General features: G+C 35.0%; 1 protein-coding gene across 8 annotated transcripts in view; it reads left to right on the forward strand.

Moving 5' to 3' along the window:
* TTLL7 (tubulin tyrosine ligase like 7) overlaps nucleotides 1–16,540 on the forward strand; it is a 74,947-nt gene that overhangs the window by 44,657 nt on the left and 13,750 nt on the right. For 7 of the 8 annotated variants that reach the window (XR_012776600.1, XM_075508499.1, XM_075508500.1 and 4 more), the window contains 6 exons: nucleotides 2,678–2,813; nucleotides 3,616–3,702; nucleotides 7,655–7,850; nucleotides 8,897–9,177; nucleotides 12,110–12,244; nucleotides 14,000–14,080. Coding sequence is in view for 7 of the 8 variants with exons in the window: in XM_075508499.1 (XP_075364614.1) it covers nucleotides 2,678–2,813; nucleotides 3,616–3,702; nucleotides 7,655–7,850; nucleotides 8,897–9,177; nucleotides 12,110–12,244; nucleotides 14,000–14,080 (916 nt within the window). In the remaining variant the exon portion in view is untranslated. The remainder of the gene's footprint in view (nucleotides 1–2,677; nucleotides 2,814–3,615; nucleotides 3,703–7,654; nucleotides 7,851–8,896; nucleotides 9,178–12,109; nucleotides 12,245–13,999; nucleotides 14,081–16,540) is intronic. The other variant, XM_075508496.1, reaches the window with a different exon arrangement.

The following is a 16,540-nucleotide window of genomic DNA, read 5'->3' on the forward strand; positions in this document are numbered from 1 at the left end:
AGACATGATTGTTCACATTCAGGGTACCAAGAACCGTGACTGTCATTATGGACCTGTTCTATAATCACATATGATGATTCTTATCTCTAGCGGGGGGCAATAATAGGGGTGTGAGTATTCCCCTATAAAAATTCAAATCTGAATGTTATCTATGAGGCTTGCCAAAAGTTAAGAAACTTTATTGGTGCTTCCATCATTTTTGATAGAATGGCATTTGAAACACTATATTCATATTTCTGCACTTTGATTTTGGATTTTAGTAGGCTTAAACATAAGTATCTTCAGATTCCTTGGTAAAATACATTCAAAAGGAGGTTATAACTTACTGGTTGTAATAGGCATTGACTAGAAAACAAGATTTTTGTTTTATGACGTTTTTATTATTATTATTTCTTGATATTTGCTTCAATGAGAAGTGAAAGCAAGGCCTATGAGTATTTGATGAAAGGGAGTGGAGTATGGCTAGGAAGAGATGGTGGGAGCATTTGCCTACTCTTTATAACATTCATCCAGGACGTGGGAGGTCTGGGTTCACATCTTTTATTCTGAATTAGTCAGAATGCCTTTACTGCTATTCTTCATTTCTGCTTTTTTGAGCAGATGTCCTATAATTCCCAGTAAAGTTCTCATTTAAACAGATGGATGTTTCTGTGAAATTTTCATTTTTGATGAATTAATATTTTGCTTACAAAAAGTCTTTCTTTAACATTCCCAGTTTTAATTACATCCTTTCTTGACATATGTGGAGCTGAACTAGTAAATACCCCCCCCGATGAAGCAGTTATTTTCATGCTACTTAGACTATAAGAAACGTCATGATGCTTTAATACATTTTGCTTTTTCGATAACTTTAAAGTCTAACTTTTTAAGTGATCACATTTTAGGTTGCTTATTCAGTTCTTGACTGAAAATGAGCCAAGTGTTCTCTTTACTTAGCTTTTTGGTTAATGTAAATCAATAAAAATAGAAAAATATTTTTTTTTTCCCTCGGGAAAAAGTGGTGTCGTTTCTTGAGGAGTGTGCATATGTAAAAGGGCAGAACAGCTTTGTGTTTTCTTATTACCATGTGTTTGCAAAAAGGCTGAAGAATCAGCAGAGCTTGAGAAGTAAAGGAATCTTGGCTAGAGATGCAGAGAAATTTTATCTGAGCATTATGCAGTATTTTCTCCTTGTGATGTTCTCCTGCAGAGCAGGACTAGCTTCTGTTGGGCATTGCCATAGAATCATGGAAATTTTGGGTGCTAGTATTGCTGCATGGGTTAATATTGCTTTCTGAATAAAAATCCAGAGAAACCTCCATCAACCTCAGCAGGCTTTGATTTAATCTATGGATGTCAAGTTCAGCAATTGGCTTAGTCAAGTGTCTGTCTGCAAGCACAACTAGCCCACTGATTCCAGTAGGAGTCCTGGGGTGGTCAAAGTAGGAGCCATGCTTTCAAGCATTTGTGAATTCATGAGGAACTGAAAAGGATGTATATGACTTTGAAATGGCCCTTAGCTGTAGTATATTTCTACATATATTAAAATGAATGTCGTTTCTTTAAAGTATTGTTCAATGGCACTTTTTCAGCAGTAGAATCAATACCATTAAAAAATGTTGACTGCAACTAGGTTAGAGCTCCTACAGGTATTTAATGCAAACTGGAACCATCTTCAGTTTGCTGTAGAACTGCCCTGAGTCTAATCGGATCATAACCATCCTTTTTTCATTGCAACAAAATCATCATGAAAGATACCTTTTCAAGGAGGAAAAGACTGAAAAGGAAGAAGGAGAAAGAGACTTGTAAAAAGTTCACAAAAGATCCACAGAAACATAAAAGTCACATAATGCCAGTCAATATATAAATGGTTCCTATGCTTTGCACAGTGCAGGCAACATTAACTTAGGGATTACTCCTTACAACACATTAGAAATTAGTCTTCCACCTTCATAATTTCTGGCTGTGTTTCAGGCATTCATGACAAATGGATTGGAGTGATTGTCTTCAAAGCCCATTGTTGCTTGATGAGCATGAATAAATCACCAAGTCCTGCTTCTCATATTGTCATAATCTCCTTACCTGTGATTTTAGAGAATAATGACATAGCTGCTCTAATGGAAAATCAAGTCACCCTGTACGTCCGTGTACCAGAACAATTTTTTTTTCTTACAGTATCTATTCCTGTTCATTTTTTTTTTTGAGGATTTAGCATTCAAGTGCAGTACATATTCAATCTTTAATTTACATCATGCCCATTAACTCAAAGCAATTGTTCAGATTTTCCCTGTTTTTTGTCCTTTTATTGCTAATACAAATTATTTTATGGCTCTGCATTTTACATGCAATATTTTGTTAATATTTCATGAATCATTCCCACCTGCATGTGTCATTCACACCCACTGAAATTTCAGGGTACTGCAAAACAGTTTTGGTATATCCCTGGAATGACCTGCATGGTATTTCTTTTGACTGGCTAATTGCTGGTTTAAACATGAATGTGTTCACTGAGTTAAAATTAGATTTAAAGAGCAATGTTCCGAGTATATGTTTTATGATACGATATTATATAATTATTATAGATGGGATGCGTATGCATTATAGAAGAGACTGTGAATTAGCTGCATTACTTTTGTTCCTAGTATGATAAGTAGCTCAGCTTCTATCTTAAACTCAATTTTTTTTTTTCCCTATTTTAGGCGAATTTACCCTCCTGATGATAAGACATTACTTGAAAAGTATGAGAGTTTGTTAGCCACTGCTTTCCAGACGTTTCTTGCTGGGAGAGCAGCTTCCCTTCAGCGAGAAATGAATAACCCTTTAAAAAGAATGAAGGTACTGAAGCACAAGAAGTATTGGCTTTAGGAGTTATTTATCTTGGAATTCATGACCTTGTGGATTAGTTTCACGATAATCATGTGTGATGGCTAATAAATAGCATTTGATAATGTTTCCATCATTTTATTATTATTCTTTGTGCAGCTTGTGGGCCAGATCCTTGAATCTGGATGAACTGCAGTGGACCCAGGGTGGAGACAGGCTAGATGGCTTTAAGCTACTTTACCATTTCCCTGATCCTCAGCCTTACCCCTGGCCAAACCAGAGGTTGGCAGAAACTGCTTTTGAGCTGGTAATTGCCTCCTTCTTCCTCCAGTAATGTCCCCAGCCTATTCATCCACTTGTATGGACTGGAATGAGAGATTCATAAAACCAGCTCCACTAGTTTAAGGCATCCAGAAACTCTGCCTGATTGTCTACTTGTGTAGTCAGAGATAAACAGTAGGAAAATGGTTACATTTAAAATAACCAACTAATGTGATTTAATTTGAAATCTGAGAAATAATTTCCTGTCTTTGTAGTTGGCATCATCCAGCAGTTTTACAGGAATCTTTGTTCAACCCTTTCTTCAGACTTTAATGTTAACACTTGATTTTAACTTCCAATTTCACGTTGATTGCAAGCAGAGATGCATGCATCAGAAGAAATACTTTTATATCCTCCTGTGGAGGAATTCATAGTCTTATTTCAGGAATTAGTTATCAAAGTAATTTCAAATTCCTACCAGTTGGTGCTTGAACTTTGGAAGGATAGGATATGTTCTGCTTTGAATTAATTGTAGCAAAATTTCCATTTCTAGGAGGAGGACATTTTGGATCTTCTGGAGCAGTGTGAAATAGATGATGAAAAACTAATGGGAAAATGCACCAGGCAGCGAGGACCTAAGGTATTTGACTTTTATATTTCACTCTGTACAGAAGTAATCTGAGAATTTTAAGTGGGGAATTTAGTTAGTTGATCCTGGTGGAAGTTTTCTTCCTCAGACTGCCTTTAGCCTGGTTATTTTTGAAGTATGAAGAGAAGCATAACTACCATTTGTCCAACTAAATCCCATTAAAATTTTAACTGGATATGAGATCCTTCTTTTCTTCTCTAAGCTATTTTGAGGAATTGTCGTGCATGGTAACAACTGTTGTACAAGAGATTGCTTGATTTCAGTGTGTGAAATGATTTTCATATCCATAGCCTATCTCAAAGGAATGCTTGCATCTTTAATTGATTAGTGCCACTAAGGAATTTTGAGATCATGGGATAAGAGGCACTATGGAACCTCAAAGGATTAATTATAATTATGATGTATCTATAGCTTGCTTACTTACTAAAAGGGTTGTACAGTATATCTTGGAGCCTGTTTTGTATCCAAAACCTGATTTTAAAGTAAATGTATATTATTTTTAGCTTAATTCTTTCTGGTGTGTGCATAGTTCATGCAAGTCTTTGCCTTAAATACACTGCATATCTCTGTAAGCCAGTAAAGATAAATATTTCGGGCTTGGCTAAAATAAGTAAGTTTCTTATATCCTGCAAACATTTGAGGTCAAGTCTGCTTAGAAGAGCCTGAATTTATGTTCCTGAGCTCTGATGGATTTGTTTATGGATGCATGTAAATTTTTTACAGCATTTTATGTTTCTGAGAACATGGTGTACAAATCTGGGAATTTCTGTACGAAATGAAAGCTGACAATTGTCCTGAGCTTGCAAGGGTACTTTATATATGTGCAAGAATCCAACAAGCTACATCTTATTACAGATGTGCATACTGGAAAGAGGATCTGCGTACCCAATCTGGTATTAAGATAGATTTGCAGGAACCTCATTACAAATATGGGGATTTTGTGAGCCAGTGCTTTAACAGTGGTGGATTCATTTAAAGAAGAGAAAAAAAAAAATCCAGTCCACCCTAGTAACACACTCAACCCACATTCTTAAGGGATTCTTTTTCTTGAGGTTTTGTTTTCAGCTCTTTAACATGGGTCACTTAATTCAAGTTCAACATCTCAGTCACGTTTTTCCTTTTTCCAGAAGCCTGTCTTTTCCCAGCAGCCCTCGGAGAGCATCTGTCTTGTTGACTGTATGCACACAGACTTGATCTATACTATAGCTACACTGGTTGCACATGAGCCATTCCCAAGCTGGAGGCCATAAACATTTAATAGGGTGCTGAGCCCAAATTGAGAAGCCCCTCTCAATTAGTTTTAATATGAAGTTTGATCAATTTATGAGTGAGACTATATGACATGGTTTTCTTTTATAGCAGGCAAATGGATTCCATAGCTTACAAGCTGCTCTACCAGTACAATATTGTTTGCACTTACGGGAGAAAGAAAAAATTGCATATGACCAAAATTTCCACTTTTTTTTTTGCCATAAAATTGATGAAATCAAAAGGGAAGGCTGTAAAACTGATCTTCTTGTAATCATAAAATCCTACAAATAAAGATTCATTAGTGTATCAAAAAAGTAACATATGCAAGATCTGATAGACAAAACGAACCTGAAGGAACAGTACTTTTCACGTCATGTTACCCAACATGAAAGTTCTTTCAGAAGGTGATAAAGTCCTGTCCTCCCTTAAAAGTCAGTGGCTGGCCTGCTGACAGAAGCTACTGTTAGGAAGTCAGATTCTCTGCCTTGGGCGCACTCTCTTCCTTGGAAAAAGGAACAATCAGGACTCAGAAAACTCTATAGAGAACAGCTGGAATAGTTAGGAGAGAGAGGGATTTTCCTCCTCATCCTCCTCCATACATAGAAACATATCTGTACATATATACGTACCTACATATATCTGAGGGGTAGAGTGGTGTGTGTGTATAAATAAGCTTCGCATGTAACAACTATTCCATATTTGCTAGGAATTTCAGCCTTATTTTTATATGAACGTGATTAGGAGCTCAGAGTAGAAAACAAGTCAAGAATTTCCCAGAATGAAGGTATTTTTGCTGCAATTAAAATACTACTGAATTCTACTTATATTGAGAAATACATTCTGGAAATGTCTGGTTTATTTGTAGCCTCTAGAGGGCACCTTATCCTTACACACTGTAAGGTTTATGCGTGTTTATTACATTGCACCTGTTTGTGCAGGAAAAAGAACTAAGGAAATAAAATAATATATTTTAGAGGAAATGAGCAATTACTTTTATTTTTATTCTTCTGATATAAAATCAGATGAGTTTAATAAAACAAAAATGAGGTTAGTGTAAGGGAAGAATCAAAGTGATTAGAATTGCTAAGCAATCAAATATCTCTTATTTTAAGAGGTCAGTTTAAACCCAGATCTAGCTATTATTTGTCATTATGGCTTTTTGTAATTTCTTTGACTTTTTTGTTCTTCTTTGTTAGTTGATGTGAAGTCTTGGTCAGGATGTTCTTATTGTTTAGTGTAGAATGTGTAAGGAACATGCATATGATAAGTGGGAATGAGATTTACTTTAAAGCCCCTGTGAGTTTTGATTGAAAATGTTTATTATACTTTGTATAACTCATGAGGAATGTCTGATCAATATATCTCCATGATACACAGCATTTCATGATTAGGACAGCTATTTTTGAGAAAGCAGTAAGTGTTGAAGCACCTTAATTTGTCGTTTTGGCAGGTAAATAGATATAAAAATATTCTTTGTGTAATCTGAACAGTTGCCAGGGCTCTCCTCAATGCACTGTACTTCTTCAACTCTTCCTTATCTGGTCTAACAGTTTGGGCTTGCATAAACATACTGTCGCTTTTAGGTTAGTGGCAGAAATCTCTTTTCTTCCTTGGCTGGAATAGAAGTTTAGGTAGACTATGTTTAGTCACAAAGTGTATCTTGCAGAACTAGTGTCTTTGGGGCTGTGTTCTATTGCCCTTCACAATAAATCTTGATACATTACATTATGCTAAGATAATAGGGCAATTTAAATTCACCCTGAGAGTTCTTCTATTTCACTCTGACCCAAAATATGTTCAGAAATTACGTTATTAATTTTTTTAGGTCCGAGTTTTAATTGCAGTCCATTAGATGACTAGGAAGATGAGGCCATCACCATAGCTTCTTATAGCTGAGAGTTACTGGGAAGAAAGAAAATGCAGGAAAAAACAGTGACCACATGAGCCTTCTTAGGGTAATAGATATAATGGAGGATACTGCATTTTTCTTGTCTGCCTGATGGTAGATGGAAGAAGAAAAATTTTCATTTGTAGTTTATGTTCTTGCATCAGTTTCTCAGTCTCCTACTTTTTGCTTTTTGTCTTGCAGTATCCCTGGTAATAATAGCGCAAGATTAATTACCTAATGACACTGAATCCCATGTGCATATGGGACGCCAAATACACCTCGCATAGCTTGCTATATTCTTCCAGTTTCTGCTTTCTGCAGGATGTGGGTTAATCACTTTCTCTTTCAGAAGTGTACCAGCCAAAGTTCCCTGATGTATTTCTTTACTTCACATTGATCATTGTTGAACTATAGCTTCAGTTATTGCAAATATCAGTGAGGGGTTGAAACTGATTGTAAATGGTATTCTGTATCCCTTGATTTATGATGTGAAACTATAGTTCAATATGTCTGGTAGTGTAAGTCATACTTGAAATAAAATGATTTTTTTCCCCTTACTATGTTATGCTGCTCTTCACGTGAGAAAGATTAGGATTACTGTGTAGTGAATTTAATGAAATATTTAAGCATTTGTTTGAAAATTAAGGACAAACTTCCAATCTAATTTGGAAGGGTTTAAATACGTACAAATGAACCTGCCTAAATCAGGGACCTAGTGTGATAGTAGTGTTCTTTTGGGATTATGAAGGAATTTAATTTCTTGGGTGGTTTGTCTTTTTTTTTTCTTCTTCTTTTTTTCTTTAGCCCTTGTGTTCAATGCCAGAAAGTGCACAGCCCTTAAGAAAACTGAAGAACTACAATAGTGATAGTAGCTGTGATAGTGGTAGCAGTATGTCAGAATCAGGAGAAGAAACTGAAAAGGAAGATCACAATGAAAAAAAAGAGAAAAAGGTTTCATATGATCTTGAAGAAAATAAATACAAATCTTTAGAACGATCAGGTAAGTTAAATGATCACTTTTCCAAGTAAGTCTGACATTCACAATGAATTGTATAAAATGCTTCAGTATTTCAGAATGTATCAACATTTGTAACTCAGGGTTAAATACTAGTTTGCTTGTTTCATCTTCTTTCAAATCTTTTCTAAATTAATGAAAATTAATTTTAAAAAAAGGAAAAAATGAATATTCTTTTGCCAAGAATGCTAAAGAGAAAAATACACTCGGGGTACACTTGGAAATGGTGTGAATGTTCCTCTGCGCTCTTAGATTTTTTTTTTTTTTGAGCAGGTTGTTATTTTTTCCCTGTAAAAGGTAGTCCTATTAAGCTTGAATTTGCTGGAATGTAGAAAGGATAAAGAAATATATCTGGAGACATAGAAGGTAATATATTCCAGATGAGATCCCTGTACAGATTTTTTTTGTGATTGTTTTCTTGCTTGCTGCAGAGGATAGTGTGAGTGTGTTCTGTTGAACGTGGTAGATATAGCATATTATTTTTTTAGCAGTGTACTGTCTCAAAGAATTTAATCATGTAATTGTACACATATAACGCTGCTTCTGAAATTTTATTTTTCATAGCAACGTCCTTTATTTAGCAGAAGACTGAATTAAAAAACTGTACAGCTATGCAGGAGCAGATGAGGGAGACCAGATCTGCAAATACGGGATCCATCAATCAAATTTTCTCTCCTGCTTCCATATTCTTACAGTCAGGAAGCCACACATAGTAGCCATGTACTTTTTGACCTATAGGGCATATGGACTCTGTCATAAATCTGATGCATGTTATAGAGGACTGGAGTCTACCTGATTAAAGCTTACTATGAGGAAGAAATAAATGTTCTTATAGAGTATGTAAAGTATATATTATTAGAGGATCTGACATGACTGACTACTACATATATCAACATATGTATAATCAACATACATTATAGTACAACATATATGCACACATGTTGGTCGTACACGTTGTTAGTGACAAAGACTGAAAAATGGGTGTTAAAAGAATAATAAGTAATTGCATAATTCAATTAATTTGTCTGCAGGTAGAATGAACTGGAAACCTTCGATTAAAAATATAAAATCTCCGTCATATTCGTCCCCCACATCATCCACAGGTCCAATAAGGCGTTCTGTAAGCTGCCCTCGTTCAATATCAATATTGACTATGCAGTCTCAAGCAGCTGAGCAACGTCCCTTTTCAGCCAAAGCATCTCTGCAAATCCAGCGTGCATCCTCAGTGAATAGGTCTCATTCTTTAAATCGCAGCCCATCTTCAGCCAGAGTCTCTCAGACACCCAGCTTGGGAACTATGAACACTTCAGGGGTGAGTTAACATAGCAGTTACATTCAAAATGTGTTGCATTTCTCTAAAACGCAATAAATACATTACTAATTTTTACAAGGTCAGGAAAACCTGAGGTACTGTAGTCAATGCTATTTTGACAGCAACTCAGGAATGTAAGATCTCTAGAGCTGCATATGACTTACAGTGAGTGCTAGCTGTGATGTTTCAGTGTTTCTGGTGCAGCAATACACGTGTCATACTTTGTGCGAATGGAAATCTTAGCGTTTTTGTCACTGGAAACCTGCTCTCCTAAATAGTTTTTTGAAGATAGAAAGAATTTTTACCTCTCCTAAAAAGTTTCTGTGGTTTGTCTGGGGACTGCTGGTTCTGAAATAAGGATGTACCTACCTTCAAAATCTTTACAGTAACAAAAATACATAAATGTTTCAAAACCAGTGTATACTCCAAGGGTAAATACATTGTACCAGAATAAAACATTAGTAAGACTTCGTATGGGTGTCCATTGTAGAAGAAGATGTAATTAACTTTCAACCTACTGTACCTAATTCGCATATACTATACCACTGCAGTAGAGCTCTACTTCCAAAGTGAACAATTTAAAATTTATAGATAGTTCTTGTTGTCTTTAGGATTTGCCACTACAATAACTGTCTTGGAAGCCATCATTTTTTTTAAAGTGAAGATAAAACTTCTTTCATTTCGAAGCCTGTCCCTGAGACAGACAAGCATTTAGACTCATGTGGTCTAACTAAATAATTAATAGAATAAATAGATCAGATTAAACACTTTTAGCTGTTTGGAATTTGTGTGGTTAGTTGTAATTTCACAGTGTACTTCTGAACCATATACTTTTTCCTTTTGTGACCAGACTGTCATCATCTTTGGTATCTCCTTCACAACCCAGGCATTTCTTCTTTTGTATTTGCATGGTGGACCATGTACCCGCTTATCCCTACGCAGCATTTGCTGGCATTGGTCCCCAGCCTCATTCAGTATTGTACTGGGTGTTGGTGCCAGTGCATTTCCATTCATGCTTTGGTGCCTGACCTGTATATTTCATCACCCAAATAATTCATCTGGAGATGGGGCAAAACAAATTGGCTCTTTTAACCCATATTTGCAGCCTTTCTGTATTGTGCTGAGCTTTGATTGTGAGAAATCCTTTTGTAATGCTAATTAACTTGCTTCATAGTATTTACTATCTCTAATCATCATTTTTATCTGGTAGAACACTCATTGTCTGCTTTGCCTGTGAGGCTTTGTCTAAATGATGAAAAAGGATCCTTTTAAAATTGTGTGCTGACATCTTGTGAAATACTCCTTAATATGGTTTTCCATCTTTAAAGTCAGCTAATAGAATTGGGAAGACATTAAGATTGTGTCTTCACCACAACGTGTTAAAGGTATTTTTTATCACATTAGCTATCTCAAGTTTAAAAAGTACCCTTTTATCATCAAGATGTACTCTGAGAGTTTAATGAGACAGGGCTAATATAGATTTTTCTATTCACATTAACTCTATATCAAATACAAATTACTGAAAGATTAAAAAGTCTCTTACCATCTGACATTAAAAATGGTCTACTCACTTAAATTAACATTAGTAAGAAACCATACTCTCTTTTCCATTGAGAAAGTTCCACCACAGAAATGATCTTGATATGCAGAACAACTATGTGAGGTGATAGAGCTTAGATCATGCTTCTTAAAATAATGTGACTAAAATTACTTACAGAATGGATAAGAACTACTTGTAATTTAGCACTGTATTGTGAATGGAACTCTGTTCATAATTATTTTTGCAACTAAGAATAATATACTATATATTACTGCTAGAATAAAATTAAAATTGATAAACTGTAACTTACTAAGAAGAAACCATTTATGCATGATAAAGTATTAGTTTATCTATCCTTTGGGCAAGAAAAGAGCAGTATATTTCTGTTTTTGGAGGCTGCTGAGATCCAAATGTACTAAAGGTATGGAAACTAAGTTTAGAATAAGCCATTTACAGTTGGGAATTACAGACACGTTATTACAGCAGTTACAAACAAAAGTGGATTTGGAAATATTTGCTATCTTATTTCAGCCACATTATAATATATCATCTGGCAAAATATTTTTTTATGCTTGAAAATATTTATCACTTACTTAAGCAAAAATATCCTTAAGTATTGTAGTTCTTACAAAATACAAAGATTTAAAATGCCTAAAAATTTTGCATTTCACTCTTGAAAAAAAACATAAAATTAAGCCCACTTGATCTTGCAAATGCAAAAGTACGCAAAAGTAAAGAAAGAGGATCAGAAATACTTCTAACTAGTGTCTAAGATTTAAAGAAAACCCCAAACCCCTCCAGAGATGATCTTACGCGGACACTGTAGAGGTTCAAGTTGGTGTTGGTATAAAAAGCACTGATATTTTAAACAAAATCTTAGACAATCAAAGACACTGTCAGAACCCCCACTGACCAAAGTAGGAGCAGTGTCCTTACTTTTTAATGCTTCTTGAATTCTTGGCACAATGACATATAATTGGCAGTTTCTGTTAAATTGTTGCAGTGAAGAACTGAAAGGAAGTTTTTTATGACTAATAATTTCTTTTCATTATGTTGAATTTAAATTCAAAGTCTATTTTCTAAAGTTCAAATTTATATTTTAAATGGTGGGCATCATAAATAGCAAATATATATTTGCTCATTCTGTTTCAAACAAACTTACATTTGAACTGTTTTTCCTGAATTTCTTGACAACTATAAGTGGTGGTGATGCACTAGTGTACATGAGGCATATGTGTGTATATTAGTTAGGTATTAGATATTATGTCTATCCACTTTAATAATATATTTTATGTCACCCTATTTAGAATTTATTTTTGTCAAGGAAACATCTTTGTAATGTGATCTAATGACACGCCTGAAATTTTTCCTCTGCCTCATATTGGTTTTTAGAGCGAGTCTTTGCTGCAACAGAAAACAAAAGAGCAAGAAGTTGCTTTGACAAAAGAGACTCTTCTCATTATCAATGACATGAGAATGAAGTTCCCAGGTAAAACAGATGAAGAATCAGAATTAATTATAGAAGATGTAAGTATCTATAAATACAAAAGAAGAATTACACTGTTTAGGCCACTAAAATGAAGGAAAGTAGAAAGCTCAATTTATGATTCATGAGCTCCTGTGGCCTTGAAACTTCCATAACTCAGGATCATTAAAAAGATTTCGAAAGCCTTGGAGCTTTGCATACTTTCTGACCTTAGAAGAGCAGCACTGAGAACATTCCTATGTCTTTATAAAATATATGAGAAACAATCAGGAAGGTTAGGAAAATTCAGTTTTTCATTGTGGAGAAAGTTCAAACTTTTAAGTAAGCTAAGAAGAATGTTACAATTCATTAACAGTTTATATTTCATCTGATATTGTTAGAACAGATCCTGACATGTTTAACTTGCTCTTGAATAGGCATACTAGAGAACTCAGAATGGTATGCTGCAAGGCAAACCGAAAGTTTGCTAGTCATAAAGAACATCAGTCACAGTCTTTTTGGCTCTTCTAGTTTGCCAGCTTACCCTTTCTTATGTCCAGCATTGTCGTGAGTCTCATCATTTGGTATCAAAGACTTGTGAAACAATGCCCAAGGGCAATTAAAGGGCAATTAAAAAGCAACTCCTAATATTCAGATATATAAGCAGAAAATACATGGTATCTAAATCCCTTTTAAATATCTAGTGCAAAGAAACTAACACCAGCTTGGAAAAGAAAAAAAAAGTGAAGCTAGTTCTTTTCTGTCTAGTAGAGATATGGAGGGATCTAGTAATTTAAATTAACACCTGTATTCTGATGTAGTAAGCACAGTCCACAGTGTGTTAAAATTAATCTCATTCATTATCTGGTCAGAAATGTCCTTTGCTCTGTGAGCTTTCAAAATGTTGATTGTGTCTCTAGTAATCTGTGCAACTACATCCCAGTGGAAAGGAATTCTCCTTTAATGACGGTTGATTTGGGTGATTCTGGAAGATAGCATTCATAACTAGCATATTTAGTTTCTCAGAACCAGAAATAAAATGCTTCATTAAAATTTTCTCCTTCAGACACGTGAGAGTGTGTGTGCGTTTCTGTATGTATGGGAGTGTGTGTGTATGCACTCCATCTAGTGGTGCTTTCTTATACAACGTTAGCATGGTTATAAATGCACTTTCTTACTGCAGAATTATTTTATAAATTTGGCCTTAAGCAGTTTCTGATGGGAAACAACATTTCATCATGGAAGGAAACAAGTAATGGTATATTAGTTGTAAGTGAGGCAGAACTTGTCGTAGGTCTGGAATAGAATAGAAAGATAAAACAACAAAATGAAAATAAAAATGTATGTTCACAGCTCGAGCTATTTTGATAGCACTTAGACGTCATAAAAGGAGAGTATTGCAGTTTGTATATGATCATTTATAGAAAGGATGTTTTCAAGGTATGTCTAATGTCCTTTCTGCAGCAAAAAACCTCACTATTTAAATAGATTAACAATTATGCATTATTGAACTTACTACTGTATTCAGGGAATCTGAGCTGAATCAGTCAAGGCAAATTTCTACTTGCTTTGTAGTGTACGACTGTCAGAATCAGGTGGAAAAGAGAGTAGGATTAAACTAAAAGATTGCACATCTTTGCAAATGTTCCCCCACATAAATTTGCAATTTTTTTTTTATTTCTTTTAGAGAAAAGTTCTTTCACAGAGGTCTTTTAGATGCTCACGCTTTTTAGCGTTAGGAACGTTCATGAATGAAATGCCAGATCTCAGTTGTTTTTATGTGTATTTCTTTTATCTGTGTTTTGCAATGACTACAGATTATGGATAATTGGAAGTATCATAAAACAAAAGTGGCATCCTATTGGTTGGTAAAACTGGATTCTGTAAAGCAACGAAAAGTAAGTGACGTATATTTCGTTTTCTGAAGATCATCCGAAGTAGATGCACAGCAGTGTTTCTAGTGGTGTTTAGCAGTAGCTGGGAGTGACTTGAGATGCTAAAACACTGGCTGTTAATACTAACATATATATGAATTAATTCCATTGCAAGAAATTATGTTGCTCCATGTTTAGACAAGCATAATTATCCTGGAATATAATTTCAAAAACAATTTCTTAAAAAATTAGTCTCTTGAAAGAAAAGCAAACAAATAAATGATTAGTGCTCACGTATGTAATTTTTAGCAAACATTCTTAGAAGTGTATTGATTCAGCAGATTTGATTGATAAGGGATAAACCAGTCAGCGGTTTCAGACCAGGCATATTAAAAGTCCATTAGAGTTAGTGATATTGCACTTGATTATTTGAGTCTTTGACCCACAGTATTGCAACAGATCATGTTGAATAAAAAATAGACCTGCCAAGCAAAGATTATTGACATTGTTCTCATGTTGAACTAACTGGTTTAGTCTTGCAAAGGACTAATTATATTTGTTTATCATTCTGTCTTCACTCACCTGCTATCTAGGAGCTACTGTTGTGCATCTAAAGAGTTTTTAATCTGTTTAAAACCTGACATACGGTAGTATGTCAGTTATATCTGTACGTCGTATGTCAGTCAAAATCATCTTCCCAGTGTAATATTTATTTTCCTTCATGTAGCAGAAATTATATCTATTATTAATACTTTGGCGCCCCTAAAGCAGTAATTTGGGTCTTTCTCTACCTCAGTCACTGACACATTATGTGGATTAGCGTATCAGTTCCAGGCATTTAATCTCTGTGTGTCTCAATTTCACAATCTATTTTTATAGACCATGAAAGAAAGTAACTTAATCAAAATGCTGCATACATGATAAATATTATAATTGTAAAAGGTTGGTAGATTGTTATAGAAGAACAGAAGAATGATTTCAGATCCTCATCTCAAATTACTTTTTATAAAATCAGCAGTATGATCCTCAGTCTTTCAAATTGTATTTTATTGAATATTGCATTAAATGCTTGTATTTTCATAGTGGACAGAGACAACATGTCCATTTAATGTGATGTCATATGATAGATATATATTTGACTATTCAAGTTAAGTTCAGATATTAAATGGAAAATGTGTCCACACAGCTTTCTAAAACTAAATTAGACTTTGCAAACTGAAGAAGAATTTGGAAATGTAGGAGGCTATAGTTTAATCAAAATTCTTTTCAAACAATGTCAAATGGCAGCACGGATCGATAATTTAGCAGAATTATTTCTTGTGCCATTGACATGAATCAGTAGAGCAACCAACTTCATTGGCTGAAATTGTGTAATTTTGTTTGATACCTACAGCCATTCTGCTGAATAGTCCTTTGCTTAAAATGATCTCATATTTCTTTTTAATTACAGGAAAGAATGCTGTAATCCCAATATACATGCACATAGGTCTTTTCTGTGGTGTGTATATGGCAGTTGTAGCCTTTTGCCCAAAACCAAAGAGAGTTACTGGGGGCTTGTAGAAAATGGTGCTGTGGAGGAAGAGCTGCTGGGAGGGAGGGAGGGAGGGATAGACAGATATATACATACCTAGATATCAGGGCCCAAAATTCACACTGCTGCTGCACAATGGAGATCTCATTTTCTCAGCAGGAATCTTGGGACAGTTGGAACTGGTGGGGGTCATGTTGCTAGAATTACTTTCTTTACTTGTGAATACTTTCTTTAGAATTACTTGTGGCATCTGTGATGCCACAGGTGTGGAAAGAAGTCACCAGAGTGGGCCCATTGTTGCAATTGAGATACAGGGCTTTCACACAAGACTGGTTAAGGTGTCTCTTTCAACTGTTTCCCATAGGTCATTCCCCAAAACTATGGGGAGGAATTGCCACAGGGAGAGTGATAAATCAATCCTCTCCTTTTGGCCATCTGGCTTAGTTTACCTGTGTCTGTCTGTTGTTTTTTTGTTTGTTTGTTTTTTGTTTTGGTTTTTTTTCAATCTAGTCAGAATTTTTTCCTTTAAGCATTATTGCAGAAAGCCTACAATAAAGGGTGGTTCTGTCCTTTATTTGACTGACAGTCATGTAAAACCAAGGGCACATGTACAAAGTCAGGATGATACAGGTTGATATGCCAGGTCATTATTAGCAAAACCTGCACAATCAGAAATGTGGATTTCTTGGCTCTTCTTGTAAGGACATCTTTTACAATTTAGGAGACTTATAATTCCTGAAGCAGTAGTGGGCCCTTCACCTTTGCTTGCACTGGAAATGATTTGCCTTTTTTTTTTTTTTTTGAAACTGCTTTTAACCTCAGTCCCTTCAAGCAATCAGATAGTTATTCTTAGGAGGGTGGTTTATAAAAATGGATTAAATTTGACAATGACATTGCAGCTCAGGGCTGCCAAATGTGTAAGCTTTTGTTGATTTGAAAGAAGTATGTTTTAT

Source organism: Mycteria americana, chromosome 7 (genome assembly GCF_035582795.1).
Source record: "Mycteria americana isolate JAX WOST 10 ecotype Jacksonville Zoo and Gardens chromosome 7, USCA_MyAme_1.0, whole genome shotgun sequence".
NCBI lineage: Eukaryota > Metazoa > Chordata > Aves > Ciconiiformes > Ciconiidae > Mycteria > Mycteria americana.